Raw genomic sequence first — 18,290 nt, 5'->3', positions numbered from 1 at the left:
AATGCAGCCGTGGTGGAGGACATCTGCCCATCAGAGCACCCCAGCCCAGTGGGATATACGCCGCTATTTATGGTTTTGTGATCACAAAGGCAATTCAGAAAAGAAACATCCTGATATTAAGGTCCAAGGAAACAAAAAAACCTAAGAGTCTATGTACCTGAGGTTTACAACTGTGTAAACATGTGTGCAAATTTGCCAGAGCTGGAAAAGTGAAAACGGATGGTTCCACGGTAGAGCTACACTGTGAGTGAGTTTTTAAATTTTAATTATTGCTTAAATGCTAGTTTGAAATGCAAACATTAAGACAGAGGAAAAAAGGGAGGAAGGGGGGAAAGAGAAACAAAAGGCAGAGGAAAGTGAGGGTGGGAGGGAAGCGAACCCTTTGCTGGTGATTCCTGGGGTTTGACTGCTGTCCATGGAGTAGGGGTGCTGCAGCAGCCCCTGCCACTGGTGGGCAGAGCGGTCTCTGGTAGCCAAAGGAATGGGTAGAACCAAAGGTGTAAAAAAAAAAAAAAAAAAAAAAGGCCAGGTATGGTGGTTCATGCCTGTAATCCCAGCACTTTGAGAGGCCGAGGCAGGTGGATCACCTGAGGTCAGGAGTTCGAGACCAGCCTGGCCAACATGGCGAAACCCTGTCTCTATTAAAAATGCAAAAATTAGTGACAGAGTAAGACCTTGTCTCAAAAAAAAAAAAAAAAGATGTCCACATCTGTCACCTGTCCCCACAGCAGTGACCACGGTGACATCACTCCCAGCCTGACCTCTCTCAAGGGCACAGCCTTCCACCATCACCCCAGACCACCACCTCAACTCTATCCTCTCTCCTTTACATATGTCACCCCGGCTCATCCACACCTTCCATCCTCTTCTCAGGGCCTCTTTTCTCCTTCAAGAGCCAACTCAAAACTCCCTTCTTCCTGGAAGCCTATCTGGATTACCATTCACTCTATAGATCTTCAGGAGTTTCCTAATGTTTGCCATCTTCATACTGTAGGGTATTTCATCATATGGAAGCAAATTTGCACTATTTAGAAAGAGAATGGGCTTTAAATTCCAGCTCTGCCACTCTCTACCTATGTGATCCTGTGAAAGTTACTTAGCCTCCCTGAGCATCAGTGTTTGAAATTATAAAGTGGAAATACTGATGCATCCTAAAAGACTGATATAAGGAGTCGATGAGATAATGTATGCAAATAGCCAGGGAGAGTGTTGGGCAGATATGTAATCAATGCATCAATGAATGGTAGTTTTTACTATGATGTATCGCATAAAATTCTAGAAAAGCAATTGGGCAATGGTATTCTGAACCACATTACCTCTCCATGAACTAGATTTGAAATTCACTGAGGAAGAAAACTGTCCCTTCTAAGTCTTGGGTCTCTCCCTAACCCCATCCCTGTCCCCATCAAAGTAGGCAACCCACAATCAGTGAACAGGCAAGTAGTTGGACCCCTACGCTTTTCAGGGGTAGTCACAGAACCCTGCCCACCAGAGTGGGTGACCAGCCCATCTGCAGCCTGAGTCAGCTCTGAGCTAAGAAGGAGCCAAGGAGAGGGACTGGCTGTCAGTGGCTCCTCAGGTTCAGTGCTTGGGAATTGCCACTAATCCCCACATCCACCCTGTCTACCAGCACTAGGAACCTGCGGCCAGAGAAGCCTAAGACCACACTATTGCATGGAGCGGCTTGCAAACTAGCCCCACTGCAGCTCCCAACCATTTCCCCATCAAAGACAGAATGTTCCTGCTACCACCCACATTTTGAAAGCTTTGGCCAACCAGATTGGCTATAATAATGTTAATAATAATAATAACCACCATTTACTAGGAGCCAACAGTATGCCAGGTACCTTATAAATGCTACTTTTAAAAATATGTATTAAATAATAATCCATTCATCTTCCCATTTTTATTCATCATATACACATGTAACTGCCAGTCAGACCTTCTGGGCAACATGCAGCAGCATTGCCAAGTACAGTGAGCTGTTCTGTCTTTAGCCCAAAACAAGGCAATGTCCAATCTTGTTGGCCAGGGCATCCTACACAAGCAGAGCACAGATATACTTCCAGCAATCACCTTAAAACATTGAGATTTGTCAGAGGGCCCTCCTCCCCCAATACTCCTGACAAGAACCCCAAGTAGGGAACTGCAGAGCTAATCCAATCATCACATTTTGCAAATGATAGGCTCACATCCAGAGATGGCAGTAGTCCTCCCCAAGGTCACACAGCTGACAGCAGGACCAGACATTCCAATGCCGGCACAGTGCCCTCTGCTGAAGAGAGCAGCCTGGTCTCCCAGAGGTGGTGGTCAGGCCTGCTAGGAGAGGTGGCTCCCACACCACATCCCTCCCTGCAGCCTCACCTCGGCTGGCCCAATCCACGCACACCCCTCTTAACGCACCTCACCCAGTGGGATGGGCTCCCTTCCACTCCAGGTACCTCCTCTCATGCACACTGAGGATTCAGGCCAAGCCCTTCCCTGGGGCACTGTGTACTCCCTCAATAAAGAAAATCCACCTACAGCAGGGCTTGATTAAGCACTGGAAAGGTTAGAAGCCTGCAAAACTAACTCAAAATAAAACAGGACTAACTAGCAATTTATGTTTAAGAAAATCCCAGTGAGCTCGGATTTTTCCAGTCACGACTCCTTTGATGCTATCTTTCAAATGTCAAATATCAGATTATGTCCCCCCAAATTGTACTGGGAACCCTTGATTTACTGATGCCACATGTTCAGGCCCATCAGGGAGTATTCCACTCTCCCTCCTGCTCTGTTCCAATGTGCTTGTTTCTAGAAGAAAGGGTGGGGCATCCTGGGGTATATATATATATATATAAAAAAAGAAGCATGTTCCATACAGATTAGGTCTTTTTATCACCAGAAATGCATTTGTATTCTCAGAAGATGGTTCATGGCTAATGCATTTTTATTCATCATTGTTGTCTATACATCTGTATTATGGGAGAAAAGTTTTAAAGATGCAAGTAGAAAGAGTTTGGCAAAAGACAGAACCATTGCAAGGTCCTCTCACCCCAGGCATTTCAACATGCCCTTAAACAGGCCATTTGATTTGCATCTGAGGAGCCTGCACTACCTTTCTCGAAACTGGAACAAATATTCACTTGAAAATGTTCATAGTTCACCAACACCCAGAGGAGCAAGGTTCAGGCTGGCAGTGGGGGTAGGAGGGGTGCTGCAGGTTTGGTGGCAATAATGTTTCACAACCAGAATTTCCACCAACCCAGAACTTTCACATCCAAATGTGTTTTGTCACCTTCCAAAGACACACTCTGGAAATTCATACATTTATTCCGATTACACTGCCATGCTTAAAACCTCTTAAGAATTCCTCTTCTGAAAGTGCTTGGGAGCCTGTGGCACATTCTTTTGAAAATCCTCAGTGGTAGAGAAATTTCCTTCTTAAGGGAGGATCTAAGTTTGGGAAAGAGTCTAAAGGAGTTCTGAGCCAAGTCTGATGAATAAGGTGAGTGATCAAACTGGGAAATGCTATTTTGAGCAAGAGTGAGGTTCAGGTATAAAATAACAAGACTCCTTTTATGTGTCTATGACGGGGTGCGTGTGTGAATATGCGATTTGTAAACTAACTCTTAAAGGTAATTCCAAAAGAGAAGCTCTTAAAAGATTTTGAGCAGTTGCAATACTATTGAAATAAGAACATATCCGTTCAAAGTCATTCCTTCCAGGAGGTCAACTGTTATTTGGAATGGCAAGCCCAGGTGTGAGATGGTTGCCTAGAGCCCCACTTGGTAAAGGATCGCAGCCAGGTTCCACAGGACTCTGGAGCTGAGTCCACTCTGTGGCCAGGTCCTGGGCTGCACACGTGTTGAAGGAGTCCCTTCCGGTGGACAGGCTTTGGGGGCAGCTGGAAGGATGCCGGTCCGCCCCTCCTCCCAGGTCTGCAGCTTGTTGGACATGTTCTGAATGACACAGCTAATTAAGGCAAGTCCTGTTGCAGCTCTGAGCTTGAACTGCCGAAATGGGGAAGCCAGAGCTTTCAGATGAATCTGTGTTTCAAGGGTTAACAGCTCATCTGTAAATAAAATAAAATGTCCTTTGGGCTGCAGCCAGGTAGCCCTCCCTGCCTTTGGCCTGAATGTGATTAGCACATAGGGGTGGAGGCAGGCAGGGGACGGAGGGACTGCAGGAGGAGGCAGTCAATTCCATCTTTTTAAGACCTCTGAGAAATGATTTTGGTTATTGATTTCCAAAAGGGGTTTTTTCCTACCACTCTTACCTCCCTAGCCTCCAACTCTTCAAAAATTAAGCCCATTTTGAAATAAAACCCAATGCAGGAAATTAGCAATTTAGGGTTCAAGGCTACAGAACAGAATTACTACGGCACGGTCACACAGCACCAGGCTGGCCTTGGCGGTAAGCAAGTCTTCCTTGGCCCTGGAAGTGAAGACAACTAGGTGGGGATGGAGGCCGTGCCTCAGGTTTTCCCCCAGTTTTTGTCCGAATCTCAAAGGTGACACCGAGAAAGACACAGCAAGATAACATTGACTGTGTCTACAGAAACAAACAGGCCAGGGGAGGAAGAAGTGACGAAACCACGAGATTACCTATATAAAAACAGTCCTTGCAAAGCTGGTCTTTGGACTAAACCTAGCTATTTTTTTAAATATACAATCTACTATTTGAATACATTTAACTGTTATTTTACTTTATAACCTGATTCGCATGTGAGGTCTGTGCCCCTTCTTCCGGGGAGCCAGAAATCCTGTTAACACTAAGCAAACTGTGTCATATCCACACCTCCTCAGAAGGAAGCCTCTGCCTCTCAAGAATGTTCTCGGGAAGAGGTCAGCTTGGAAATTATACTCACAATGGTAATGCCTGTAATAAAAATAAGGCGACAGGCTTCACAACTTATTTGTAAATCTAAAACTCCTTGAAAATAAAAAGTTGATTTAAAAAATAAGGCAACATCATTTCTGTATAACATCTGCCTACATAATAAACAGACATCAGTGGCACCGCGTTATGTTTTGTTTTAGTTTTCCAAAATACCCTAGGTATGTATCCTGGTGGTGTTCTTATGTCTACTTGAGATGTCTCTCTATTTAGTCTCTTTAATAATCTTAGAATGATGATGCACGTGGGTTACATTAGGGGCTTGAAAAGTTTTTTTCATATCCAGCAACCCAATAAATTACTCCTAGTATATCTAACTTCTCTGCTCCATTGTTAATGTTGCCAGCAACCTTTCCTTTCTTCCCCTGAACGTCAGCATGTGGTGAAGGCATTAGTGAGGGCCGCAACACAGTATTTCCCGGTTCCAGTTAGGTGAGGAGGAGTACAGTTGACCGTACTTTTTAAAGTGCTGTCGGCTTTAGAAAGTGTGGTATTTTTTAACAAACTGCCCAGCTGTAAGAAGCCTGTCATTTTCAGCCTGTTGTAGAAGTCCTAAAAGCCAATAGTTTTCTTACCCATCAGCAAAAACAAAACAAAAACAGCAACAAACAAACAAAAAGCCCACATACAACTCTGCTTGGACATTTCTGATATCATCCTCCAAAATATTCTCTTAACAAATCTATCCTACACTGAAAGTTCCACAGGAAAAGTTACATAGGGAAGGGGGATTTCTAAAATCTGACTCTTCACCGTAGCTTTCCATTTCCCTGAAAAGATTTCTAAGATGTGTACAGAACATGAACTTCCAATAATTGTCTCCACAGTATTATTGTGTATCTTCTGTTGGGAGAAAATCTGTAACCTCATCAAGGAATAGCATTCAAATAAATTTTCATTGTCCCACTGCACAAAGCTAAGCTTAGGCGAATCCTAATTTGTTATTCATTCTTCTTGTTTAATTCATAATTTGATGCTAAATGTGGTGACACAGCAGTGCCCTACAAATTCGATTGCAACTGTCCTCAGATACATTTCTTGCAGCTACCCAGACTTATGTTTTATACTAAAAAATGTCTTTAAGCTTACAGATGAGCCATATAAATAGAGAGAGAGAGAAAGTGACATTTTTCTATGCAGAGTGAGCCAACATTAATCTCTCTCCAAATTCAGGGTCTCTTTTTACTAGGTCCATTCTGGCTAACTGTACTTCTCCATATTTTCCAAACTCTTATTTGAAGCAAAAACTCCTCCTTACAAATGCTTTTGGTTTAAAACTAATGTTTCCTGCAACTGGTTAAGTGCCATAGAAATAAAAAGGCTTTTGCAAAACATTCCACAACCTGATTTTTAATTTACTGCATCATCAGCTACTTTTATAATAATATTTAATCTACTGAAACAAAACCAGCCTTAGAGGGAAAAAAAACAAACAACAAAGAGAAAGAGAGTTTATTTTTAGTAGCTCCATTCTCGTGTAAGGTAGCTAGTGAAACTGAAACTTTACCTAAGGACACTAGTCCTAGTTTCTTCTCTCTCTCTCTCTCTCTTTTCCTTCTTTCCATTTATTTTTTTATTTCTCCTTTTTTCTCAGTGGCTGAGAGAATCAAGTTAAAGGTTAGATTTCATTAAGTATGGTTAACAAGTTTCAATAAGCAGGAGGCACCAACAAATGAACTATCCCCTACCCAAAGGAAAAATATATAGAGTGATGGTAAGTGTAAATATTCAACTGTGGCCCAGATGAGCAAAACCCTAAAATGAAAAGAAGTTTACACCACTTCATGAGGTCAAGTCTGGAAAGTTTGGCTCAGATGTCCCAAGTGCCAGAATGTGATGATAAAAATGTCACTATTTTACATCAGGAAAATAGAGAAGAGAGACAATAAAATGCGTCAAAATTCAGTGGGTTCTTTCTACTGAGGCACTTGAAAATGTTTGACTCCAGAGCTCATCATTTTAGGGACAACTCAAATGGGAGCAAACCCAAGTATTCTGGGGCTTTTTTTTTTTGGTGTCTATATCCTATTTCTGTTCAAACGAATATCCTGAGAATTAAGACTCTAGTGTGAGACAGCAAAGGCTATCGCTGTGCAGATAAAAACACTCCTGAGAAACTATGCCCTAAGGATGCAAACTGTAATGGAAACTGAGCCAGGCAAAAGGACTCCTCCCTAAAAGGAACTGCTTCCAACCAAAAGGTGGACCCCGCCAATGCCTCCAAATTCTTAAGCACTGCTCTGGCTTAGGCAGCTCAAAGCCATTGGGATGGGCCCTTCCTGAGTAGAAAGATGTTACTGCTAGTTTTGCCATTGTCTCTGGGTAGAAAATGGTCCTTCCCCAGGAGCACTGTGCTGGTAGCTCTGTGTTCAGCAAAGTAGAAAATGTCACTGGAGCATGAGCTGTGACAGCAGCATGTACATACTTGCATATACCCTTTCCTCTGCAGAGCAACTGCTATAGCTGAAAATTGCGAGGCAAGCTCCGTAGGATGAAAGAGGCCAACAAACTCAACTCTACAGTGGCTAAAAGCCATGGGATGCTGCAGAGAAACTTCAGGTTTCTCTTTGGCCTTACGTTAGGATGTTTCCCCTGGAAATGAAGGGGAAGTTGTAATTAGCTTCTTTGAAAGCTCTCTGAATCACCTCCCCACCCCAATTCTTACCATCATGAATTTTGCATTATTCTATGCACAATAATGCACATAAAATTAAATAAACAATTTAATTAATTTAATTAAAATTAAATATTAAACATATTGTGTATAAGGAACCTGTGCCTTTGACTTAATTGGGCAGGAGTACCCAAAGCAGTTTGGGTAACAGCAGAAAATAATTAAAAACAACAAGTACGTTAGCCTCTGGGTACAAGAAATAGTTGGGAGCCTCCTCTTGAGAAAGGTTTATTTAATTAAAATTAAACTAATCTTTGGAAAACATTTGATAAGCATTTCATAATACAAATCATAATCCAAAAAATGAGGCTCAGCCTGCCTCTCCACAATATAGGAAAATCATGTTAAATAATTTATCTCTGGCAGTAGCTACTCTCTTCTTTACACATACATACAAATACACTCACAGCAATTCAACAGACAACATGTTCAGTGGGTTTGAATTTTAGGTAATACTTGATTCACCTACAATCCAGATAAATATTAATAAAGTACATCAAATATATTATGTTCATAGCAAGAATTTAGAAGATTTAGTGTTTGATTTTGAACTAGGTGTGGATTTTCAGAGCTAACAAGCCCCTATCAGAAAACATCCCTTCTGCGAATTTATCTACAAGGAAAATTCAAATGTTTTGGCAAGTCAATATCTTAGTTGGTCACTACTAATATAACCCAAAAATACAGAAAAAGCTGGATCCCCAGGTCATCCAAAGATATATTTAATTCACAAGGTAGCATTTAGTGCTTCACGTTAGGAGGGGAAGACCATTTACATTCTTATTGCTTTCCTCGGGTTTGTGTGACAGGATCTGATATTCAGTTGCAGAGCATTAGATAAGATTAGACGTAGACCATAAAAGAAAGACAGCAACCAAGCCCATGTATGTGTTTCACCAATAACTGTTCCTAGGGCCTGATATGCCAGAATCTCCAGACATCTACAGTCTTTATCAAAGTAGGACCCATTTAGACACCTATGGCCTGAGCAGGAATATTACCAAAACCAGCTGCTTTATGCTCCAATTCCAAAGTTACTAAATGCAAGCCTCCTGGCTGACAAGTGCCCACACATATAACTCAGAGCCTGAATTGTCCACCAAATTCCAATTGTCCACCTCTTAAACATCTGCACCCATAAAGGAACATCAGAGTTCGAACATTCATTAGCACAAATGATTCTCATCACTTTTATTTCAGCATATATAGTAACTTAGTCTATCAGCGAGGTTAAAATATTTTCTTATATCCTAATGATTCATTATAGATAAAGCAACTATATTCACCCCAAAGATGAGCTGGGAACACATAATAATGCATTTTATTCTGTCTTTATAAACATAAGATTTTCCATGTATATCCTGACACCAAAATCATATTTTTCAGTGGCCATATGCATATTAAAAACTATTGTCATGAAATATACATACCCACAGGTGCCATGCATATAGAAAAATCTGAGTCAAAGCTTGGTGTTGCTATAGCAAGGTTATTTTGTAGTGCCTTTGCTCTGTAAAGAAAGCCACAATAATATACATCACGCTATTTTATAAGCAATAATTCATAATGGCAACTAACAATTATTCCTGCAATATCAAGCATTCCTCCAAAAATTCATCTAAGCTTTTAACCATTTCTCTGATTGGTTCAACTTTTCTTTGATGGAAAGAACAAAGTACCTTTGGAGGCTTCCAGTTGGGCCGAGAGACAGGGCGATCCAAAGGGTGGCCTGCTTAATGCCAGACTTAAAATAGGAAGAAAAAAAATCTGGAGCCTTGGCAGAGCTAAGAAGCATGCAAAGCAAAAGATCCTAAAGCCATCTCCAGCTCAATTAACTCTTTCACATATTTATTGGAAAAGGGCATTTAACCCTTCAGAAAACACCAAGCAAAGATCCTGGTGCAGCCCCGGCTTCTTCAGCCAGGACCACAGCTGCAGCAGGGTTCCCCTCTGCCATCCAGGGCTTGTCAATGATGCCCTTCATTTGCATGTCAATCCTTTTACATGATTAATATGTATTTATTGACCAGGAGGCCTTCCCAACCTAGGACAAAGGGAGACAGGCAGTCCTCTTTTATAGGGCAGCCATAACTTTCCTGGCAGGACTGACAATTGTGCACAGGAATAATTCCCTTCCAGATAAAAAGTTCCCACCATTCAGACACATAATAATGGAAGGAAAACAGGCTAAACTGAACACTGAAATCTGAAGGGCATCTCTCTACTCCTTTTCCCATAAGGTGATCTGTGTTCATTTCCTACTACCTCAGTTGAGGAGTGTGGACAGGCACCTAGAAGACCAGAAAAAAATGACCCCCAGCCTGGGAGTTTGGATATCTTCTGCTGCTCGTGAAGGTCTCTAAGGCTGAGGACTGCCCACAAAGCCAGGCCCTAACTCGAACCCTGGGTTACCTGAGGGAAGGCATCTGCCTCCTTCCAAACGTGAATCTAGAAGTGGAAAGGAACGCACCCAACACACCTCATGATGGCACTCTTCATGAATCTTTTATCCACTCAAATAATAACCATCACATTTTCCAGATTGACATGTGGAGTTTTACTTATTAAACAGCAAACTCCAGTTTTAAAAAAAGATCAGCCTTATGTCTACCATTAAAGATTCCCAGAAATTCTCTTCTCTTCCATCTCTTCACTCCTCCCACATAAGAAAATAGAAAAATAAAAGCCAAAATGGTCAAACCGTGCCATAAACTTCCATTTTCACTCTGACATCTGCCTCTCGGAAAGTCGGAGATGAGATTCTAGATATGTTTAGAAAAACTGTAAGGGATTAGTATGACTCTTGTTTGTCCTGGTGCCAAGGATATTGAGTCAGATAATCCAAGAGGTTTTTTTTTTTTTTTCATCTTTATCCTGGGTGGTTCTGGGACTCGCTCCGTTTGATCCTGGCTTCCCACCTCTGTGCATATGAAATCCTTGACCCCACAGAGGGGCTGCCCGCTCAATGACTAGGGTTCCCAAGGAAAATTGCAAGGAGCCATCTTCTTTATAAGGTCCTTCACTATAAAAAATAATATCAAAAAAGAGACTTTCCCTTAGGTTGAAGAAATTCAAGACCAGCCTCTACGTAAGCATTATAACCTCCCGAAGGTGACACACGAACACTCTTCAAAGGCCTCGAGTTTGATTTCCTAACCAAGACACCAACAAGAAACCAGTCATCTTTCAGCTCAGAGGCCAGTTCTGAATCTCTCCCCAGGGACATAGTATCCTTGGCTTTTATAAACGGTCTTTATTAGGGGCAAACTCACTTCATTTTAAAAAAGGGAATTCTGGTGGTGTCAGACCCTAGTCTTTCTCGGACCTACACCATATCAAACTAAGAGGTTAGGCACGTGGTACACTTTATAGGAAGACCAGCCACTAGCCTGCTCTCCACCAAAATCTGGCCTCAGAAAGGTGAAGGAAAGCAGTTTAAACAACCACATTGCTGTTTCTTTGACTTCAGCCAACTCCTATTTCACTGTCATTTTTACTGAAACTGGTCTACATGTATAGACTATGTCTAAAAGAATCCCAGAAAGAGTCCTAGAATTCCAAGAATGTAAGCTTCAAGGACGAGGCTTGCAATGGTGAATTTTATCAAAAGCAATTAAACATAAAATGGGCCCAGAAGGGTGTTTCAAATTTCTGCCCAAGTTTTGCCCATGCAGAAATGTGATGCTTATGATGAAGTTATTTTCCTTAGTAATAACTCTGAAGAATGTGACCCAAAAATAGACAGGGGAGTCCTTTCAGCAGGGTGCCCCTCTGGCTTCATCCACTTTACATGACACCCAGAAGGCAGCAAGTCACTCTGTATCCTGTCCTTACATGCTCCATTCCAAACCCAAGGCCACACTTCTGAAAGCTATCTGGGACTGCTCCGCACAACCACATTTCAAGAGAATGCGGCCATCAAAAATGCAGGCACATCAAAAGCACCTGAGAAGAAACACAAGGATGAGGAGGGAAAGTATCAAGGAAAAGCAACTGTCATCTCTAAATTCTACAAACCCGTGGTTTCATTTTGCTATGTAAACAGATGGCATATAGTGAAAGCAAGGAATAAAGTTTTCTTTTTCCTGAAACTTTTGACATAATAAACTAAGTTATGTGGACCTAAACCTGACTTTGTTTTCTACTTCACAGATTATAAATTCAACTAAGTTAACCAATAAAAATGGTCCCACAGGAATTGCCTTGATATTATGGAAGTTAAGAGATGGGTTCTGACATATTCCAAACACCCAGGCGTAGCCTTCAGAAATTCATTTGGTTCAAATGAATATCTGGGGGCATGGGCTCCTGGAACATCAGGTGTCCATCCCACGGGGGCCCACCCCAGTACCAAGAACATCACAGGCACTTGGTTTAAGCCAGGTTGCATGATTGAATAATTAATGAGAACCCAAGGAAGGTTTCTTTCTGATGTTTGTCATCATTACAATCCAACCTCTGTTCACTAAGGAATAGCTTTTGCTTTAGGTTTTCAACTCCCTGACCAGCACCTCAGACATTTGATGGGGGGCACTTTCTAGTTTTGAAAGAAGGGTTGAATACTCCTCTGAACACCTCAACTCACCCTTTGGCCCCCTCCTCATCTAATTTTGCAGGCCATTAATTCAGAATGGGCATGAGAGCATTTTGGTATTTGCTTTCACATTAAAATGACTGAGTAATTAACGAAAGTTGGCAAATGTTCAGTCAAACAGCAAGCTCTCTCTCCGCCCTTCCCAACTTAGTGCTGTGTGTTCAAACAGATTTCATGTTGCACCCCCCCAACTCAGCTAGCCTCACCTTCCCTTATAGTGCCAGACCTCCCCAGGCTCTGTGGGGTGATCTTGCTCTCAAAAAACCACTTACCCTATCCTTCTTAGCCACTGAGGACCTTTATGGTGAAACTGTTATTACCCATTAAGGGCAGACAGGGCAACCAAAAGGGCCCTACTTCCTTTCATGCTATAGACAAGTCATTGGCTGTATAACAAGGGAGACTATATCACTTTTAGCCTGGTCCATGTTGACCCCCCAGGGAAACTCCCATACTCGTGTCTGTAAGATGTGTCTTAGAGCAAGTCCCTTTAAACAAAAGCAGCGCTGGCACTCTCCCTGCAACCTGTGCATTGGCTAAGGTGGGAGGAAGGGAGGCTGGTGGTCCCTCCTGGCTACCTCCCCCAACCCCCAGCAATAGTTTTTGTGTTACAGGGGCTCCCAGAGTGGGATGGCCGGAATGTGGAGACGCCACTGCGTTGGAGTTAATAACACAGTGTCACAAAGGAATTTAAGCCTGAACTCTGGAAATTCTCTTTTAGGAGCTTATACTTTTCCTTCTTCAAACTTCTCGTCTAAAAAGAATAAAAACCCTCTGTTGTGTTTCCTGCCGGAGGCTATTATCACTTCCTTCCAACTGCCCCTTGTGAAATGGTCAAAGCATCCCTGATCGCGGAGGAGACAACCGCCAGATCACAAGGTGAGTTTTGTATTCCAGAGTTTCAACGGCTCTAGATCTGTTTCCAAAATGACCCACCCTTTCCAGGGGCTTGTTGCCTGCTCTTAGGGGCTGTATTTGGCAGACATGCAAATATAAAACAGCCTCACCAAAGCGCTTACTATGGACACAGCCTCTTGGCCAAGCACGGAAAAGGTTACAGGGGCTGGTGTAAGGTTGGATGGGAACGTGAATGAGATCCAGGATATGGTAAATGGGGCTCCTGGCTCTCCCAGTGTCATGAGCCCCAAGTTCCCCTGGATTCCACTGAAAATAGGGAGTGGAAGGGTGGGTTTGGAGTGAGGATAACCAAGATCGTCACACTCACATAAGCACAGAACCTCAGGGATCTTCAGGGCTGACACCCTGGACGCCCACCACTTTCCCTAGCCCCAAATGCCTCAGCTCTCAAGGCGGGGCCTCTGAGGCTAGACCGCTGTCCCACCCAGGGATGCTTGCGGACTGCCGCACTAGCGAACGCGCAATTCCCTTCCCCAGGGAAGCCATGGCAGGGGCTTTCCCCGACGGCGTCTCACAGCCAAGTGAGCTTGTGAACACGGAGACGGCTGAGGATCCGAGACAAGGAGCTCGCTCGCTCGGTTTTTCCCGGGCTGTGTTTGCCATTCGCGGGAATAAATGAAGCATCGGTAATCTCCATAAAAGAGCTTTCACGCTTCATTCTCTGAAACTAAGTTGAGGCTTAGACGGAAAGGAGAAAAGAGACTTTTAATTTAAAGTAATGATCATCAGCACTCAGGTGCTAGAGGGTCTCTAGGGGAAAGGGGGTCCCTACCCCACCCGGGGTAGCGGGAGGGAGGCCGCCTCTCCGCGCCTAGCCGGGCGGGCCTTGATTTGCTAGGATTGGTGGGTCAACTCCCAACTCCGGGGAGCCCTCAAATAACTCTCCCATGGGGAACCGAGGAGGTGGGGGAGCCTAGGGCGGAAAAAGCTGAAGAGCCGTGGTCCCGGAGAAAAGGAAGTGAGCAGTCTCAATGGAGGCCCGAGCCTCTCCAAGGCCACCCTGCAGGCAGCAGCGACTTCTTCCTGGGGCAAGAGTCGCGCACTACCTGCGGGAACGTCCGCTGCCAGGGCGCCGCTCGGGACCCCAGCGCATACCTGGTTCCCTTCCTGGTGGCCGGTCCTGTTTGGGGCCAAAGTTTGCACGCGATGGGCACAAAGGACTCTGCCCCTCCTTTCCCTAACCCCAAGCCCTGCGCGGTCGGAGAACCCAAGACGAGTTCAATCCCTAAAAGCAAACTTTGTTAACTTCTGGCTGAACTTGGCACGGCGGAGGGGGGAGTGGGCAATAATCCCTCCATTCTCCCCTCCACCAACACCCAGGGTCCCTCACTTACATCGCAGTCCCCAAGCCAACACTCGACTTGTCACTTTGCACCACAATGCGGTCACCCCTGTGAGGACATGAAGAATGGATATGAAACTCGAGGCCAGATAAGCGTGGAACTAGATTCAGCCGTCCTCCCTGGGGTACCTACGTCCCTACTCCCGACAGAGCTGTGAGCCTCCACCTGCTGAGAGGAGGGCACTTGGGCGGACCTGAAGTTAGGAGGCCCGGGGTGAAGGCCAGAGCTCAATCTGCAGGGATAGAAGGCGCGGGAAATCCAGCAAAGGATGGAAGAACAGTCCCTGCCAGGCCGCGGCCTCCTCGCCCCCGCCTGCCCGGCCTCACCCTTCTGGAAGTTCCTCCAGGCCTGGGTGGGGGCCACCAGGGAAGGCGCAGAGCGAGGGCGAGTTGGCGCCGCTAGTTTTAAAGAAATCCTAAATAAACAGTGAACCCGAGCAGGAAACCTCAGCTTTGCCTGGGTAAGAGAACTGGCCACACAGCTCCAAGAAAGGAGAGGAGGAGGACAAATCTCTGCGCCCTGAGGATGGTGGCTTTATTGGGGAAAGAGGTGGTGCGGCCGGAGCTGCTCTGCAACTTCCTCTCGCTCCCTCAAAAAAAAAAATAAAAAATAGTATCCCGCAGCGAGGATTTCAGAAGGGGCTCACCTAGTGCAGGAAAGTTCAGTTGGCAGCCCTTTGCGAGCAGGTCCTCCCCAGCCCGCACCAAGAAGGCAGGCGCCCGAGCCCTCTGACTCCGGTGGCTCAGAGCGGGCTAAGGACTGGCAGGGCGAGGAGCCGGCGGGACGAGCCAGCGAGGGTTTGGGCTGCCCGCGGTGTGTGTGCAAGAGCGCGCGCCTCGTGTAACCACTCAGGACAAGTCGAAGCAACACAAAGTCAGGTCTCTTTAGCCTTGCTGTCCACCCCTCCCCCCCTTCCTGGTTTGACCCCGGCCTGGCCGCTCCGAGGCCCAGTTTGCGCAGCCGACATTGCGTGGTTACTCTCATTACCAGGGGAAGGGCGCTCCCCTTTTCCCTGGTAATACTTCGGGAGCCCCTACTCGGAAGCCCGAGAGTCAAAGGGATACAGGGGTGACTGGAGAGCAGCGGGGGACAGCGTGGCCGCACCCAAGGTCAGCGCTGGTCCCCACGTGTCGGCCGGGGGAGGGGAACGGAGCGGACAGTCGGAGCGTTCGGATGTCCAGTTGAGCCGCGGCGCGGGGCAGCCAGGGGCGCAAACTTGGAAGCAGGGCTGGGCGACGAGGAGAGAGGGAGGGCCGGCAGCCGAAGGGACTCCCAGGTGCACTCCGCTGCAGAGGCCGAGTCCGAGCGGCCGGAGAAGGCTGGTCGCAGAAGGGCGGCCTCCGGTGCAAAAAACGGAAACCTTGGAGCAGAGGATGAGGAGGAACACAGAGGCGGGGAGCCCATAGAAAAAGATGGTGAGGAAAGAAGAGGAGACCCCGGCCTAAACAAATCGAAACTGTGCAATGAACAGTGGCCCGGGAGAACTGGGGGTGAGGGGCGATGGCTGGAGCCTGCGGCCCAAGCACAGCTTTTCAGACGCTTGCCCGGACCCTGGCGCGGGGAGGCGGCCGGGACTGCCTTTCTGCGTGCGTCCCTGGAGAGCGGGTGGGCAGGGCCCGCGCCCCGCGGTGGGCAAGAAGATTTGGGGTTTCGCAGTTCCTGGGGTGGTAGGGGGGCGAAGTGCCCTCGGAGACCTCGGCGGAGCCCCAGTTGCGCTCCCATCTCCAGCCTCCACTGGAGGGAGGGGGTCCAGGACGGTACCCTGCTGCGGCCTGGGCTGCGCTGACCGGAAGTGCCTGTAAGAAGCGCCCTCCGCGGACAGCGCCGGGCGCTGGCAGCTCCAGTCGGGTTGGAGCAAGGCCAAGATGCCCGGATGGGGCGGGCCGTTTCGGCGGACCCAGTCTGGACTCAGGTGCGGGGGGAAAGTGTGAGGGGGAAAACTGCTGATTGTGCCGGGAGTGGGGCATCTTAATCTGGGAAAAGATCGGAATCTCTTGAGACGCTAATCTGAGACCCGGGTCGGAGGTGTAGAGTAGGGGTGTGTGAGCAGGAACTCGGACCTGAGTTACAGAGTAAGAGGGAAGAGGGCTGGAGAGGTGCTGAGGCTACTCCTAGTTAAGACTGAAGGAGAGGAGGAATAACAGCCCTTCACGCAAATCAGTGCTCCCCCTGCTCCCCCAGGTGCCAAAGTCCAGGACCAATGTGGAGACTTGACACTGCGCCTTGCGACTGCGAATCATTCTTCTATTTATGAGTAACTACAGTATAGACTTCAACGTGATTTGGTGCGACCTTAGCAGGATGACCCTGGACCTCAATTTTCTTATCTGTAAGGTGGGATTATAATAGGCAACACACAGAAATGTATGTGGTTGAAGGAAATAAATTGTGTTAAATGGCTAGCAATGTGCACGGAAGGCCCTCAGTGATTAATGATTATGTTAATTTTGAATTTCTGAGAGTGGCTTCTTCTGAATTGCCTGCACTCTGCCAAATGGACAAGTCCTGTACCTGGAGGTGAAGGGGCGGGGGAAGGGCAAGGAGAGCCCTGCTGTGGTCGTTACTGGGACTCGCTTTTGTTTTCTTCAGGATTCAGTATTGAAATTGGGAGTGTGGAGGTGGCTTCTCCCCAGTTCTCTCCGTCCAGTTTTCCACTGCGTTCTGTTTGTCAGATGGCAGAGCCGTGGGTCTCGCTGCAGGAAATGGTTGCTATCAGGGCCGGTTGCTGCTGTCAGGGCCCAAGCCCACTCTTGCAGTAGTTGCGGTTGAATCAGAAATTCTCCTGGATCCCTTCTGTCTTTGGACTCTCATCTCTCTCACAGAAGGCTCCCGCCCCTCTGCGCTGGTCCTGGAGGCCTGCAGACCAGGTCTTCAGGAGGAGGGGAGGATGCTAGCACCCCAGATGGAGTTTTCTCCGTGCGCTTGTGTGGTGGCAGGGGGCAGAGAGGAATGTGTTGCTGGCTGACAGTGTCTAAGTTGTGCCTGGCTTTATACCCCACTCCTCATCAGAGTTGAGGAGGGGGAGGCGAGTACTCACTAGTCTCATCTACAATCCCCTGCCCTCTCCTAGCACTCCCACCCACCTGCCTGCCCAAGGCAGAGTCACAAGCTGTTGATAAGAATACTCTCTTCAGGATGTGTGTGCCTGCACACACACAATACATTTCTGCTTTTCTATTGGGTCACGCATACCTAGAGTCTTCCATTACTATAGTCTGAAATCTTCCCAAATGTCCTCAAAACACCCCACCCCCATACCTGTGGGGAGAATTCCAGAGTGGAGGGGCCCACTCCATTTCCAGAGTGGCACCCAGCTGGAGAAGGCTGTATTTGAAGCAAATTCAAGGAGCAAATTTTAATGGCCCATGACTTACCAAGCCTCTGAGAAATCTGTTTGGGATGTTTGCCTCCTCTTGCCCTGGGTCTGCTCCAGTCCCAAGAGCTACAGCTGGGAGAGTACTGGATGTACTTGCTGGTGGGAGAGGGTTGTAGCATTGGGTCTGTGTCTGAGCACAGGCACCTGGACTGGACCAGCTGCCTCCAGGGGAGAGAGAAGGGGCTGCCTCTCCTTTTGGTGGCTTCCACAGAAAGGAGAGGGCACACAGGTCTGTCCTGAACCCTGGAAAAAATGTCTTTTCCCTCCCCTGGCTAGGCGTGAAGCCCACCAGCTGGAGCATGCAGGTGCATCTTGGACACCAGTATGTGTATTCCTGGCTCATGTATAGTTGTGTGCCAGAACCTTCTACACAGGCAATGTCCGTGTGCTTGTTGTGAAGACACTGTATATTTGTCCACTGACATTTGTATACATGCCTATGTTTTGCATGTGTGCATATGTATCCACATGGTGTGTGCATGCTCATGCATTTGTATGTGTGGAAGT

General features: G+C 46.5%; 1 protein-coding gene across 1 annotated transcript; it reads right to left on the bottom strand.

Annotated features, from left to right (window-relative positions):
• Window positions 1-13,750: 13,750 nt before the first annotated feature.
• LOC129031908 (uncharacterized) lies at window positions 13,751-16,207 on the bottom strand. The gene is made up of 3 exons (XM_054478787.2): window positions 15,054-16,207; window positions 14,399-14,455; window positions 13,751-14,184 (listed from the first exon to the last, which is right to left on the bottom strand). The coding sequence occupies exons 1-3, from the start codon at window positions 15,389-15,391 to the stop codon at window positions 13,899-13,901; spliced, it is 681 nt and encodes a 226-aa protein (XP_054334762.1). The 5' UTR covers window positions 15,392-16,207; the 3' UTR covers window positions 13,751-13,898.
• Window positions 16,208-18,290: the final 2,083 nt, after the last annotated feature.

Source organism: Pongo pygmaeus, chromosome 11, assembly GCF_028885625.2.
Source record: "Pongo pygmaeus isolate AG05252 chromosome 11, NHGRI_mPonPyg2-v2.0_pri, whole genome shotgun sequence".
NCBI classification, from domain to species: domain Eukaryota; kingdom Metazoa; phylum Chordata; class Mammalia; order Primates; family Hominidae; genus Pongo; species Pongo pygmaeus.
The sequence above is the reverse complement of the archived record's forward strand: the minus strand, read 5'-3'. Positions and strand labels throughout refer to the sequence as shown.

Coding starts and splice junctions, on each gene's coding strand:
- LOC129031908 (XM_054478787.2), bottom strand. CDS start 15,391: ATGAGAGTAACCACGCAATGTCGGCTGCGCAAACTGGGCCTCGGAGCG. Junction 14,456..15,053: donor ACTGAACTTTCCTGCACTAG/GTGAGCCCCTTC, acceptor ATGTCCTCACAG/GGGTGACCGCATTGTGGTGC. Junction 14,185..14,398: donor GTTGGCTTGGGGACTGCGAT/GTAAGTGAGGGA, acceptor GGCCCCAAACAG/GACCGGCCACCAGGAAGGGA.